This window comes from Charadrius vociferus, unplaced genomic scaffold, assembly GCF_000708025.1.
Source record: "Charadrius vociferus isolate BGI_N301 unplaced genomic scaffold, ASM70802v2 scaffold621, whole genome shotgun sequence".
Taxonomy (NCBI): domain Eukaryota; kingdom Metazoa; phylum Chordata; class Aves; order Charadriiformes; family Charadriidae; genus Charadrius; species Charadrius vociferus.
Window position 1 is genome coordinate 56,617 of NW_009646926.1, and position 389 is coordinate 57,005.

Genomic DNA, 389 nt, shown 5'->3' on the forward strand with positions numbered 1-389 from the left:
TTAAGGCATCCCCCAGCATGTCACATCTGGGCTGGGCAGAGGGCTCGCCTCTCCTTCCCACCCGCTTCCTTCTCCCCATCACCTACTTTTCTCCGGCAGGCTCTCGATGGGGGGAGAGGGCACCCCCTCCTCCACGTCCCCGTAGTGCAGCACCTTGTGGTTGGGTGACAGGCGGCAGTACCAGAGCTTGTCTGCAGCACAAAGGCCATCGGGAAATGCTCAGCCTCCCCCCGCTGAGGTCCCCTTCCACAGCTGGACGGAGCTGCCCCCTCCCCAGCACACCCCACTTGGTCCCACCCCATGGCACCAGCCGTCCAGGGAGCCAGGCATGCTGCTCCATACTGGTTGTGACTTCCCCAGTGACAGGGGACATGGGGGCAAGCCTCTGC

The 389-nt window shown here is 64.3% G+C and overlaps 1 protein-coding gene across 1 annotated transcript in view; it reads right to left on the reverse strand.

Annotated features, from left to right (window-relative positions):
* The window catches only part of ELMO3 (engulfment and cell motility 3), an 8,332-nt gene that overhangs the window by 1,013 nt on the left and 6,930 nt on the right, over window positions 1–389 (reverse strand). The window contains exons 15-16 of the mRNA XM_009894481.1: window positions 288–385; window positions 87–191 (exon numbers count right to left, since the gene is read on the reverse strand). Of these exons, the coding sequence (XP_009892783.1) occupies window positions 87–191; window positions 288–385 (203 nt within the window). The remainder of the gene's footprint in view (window positions 1–86; window positions 192–287; window positions 386–389) is intronic.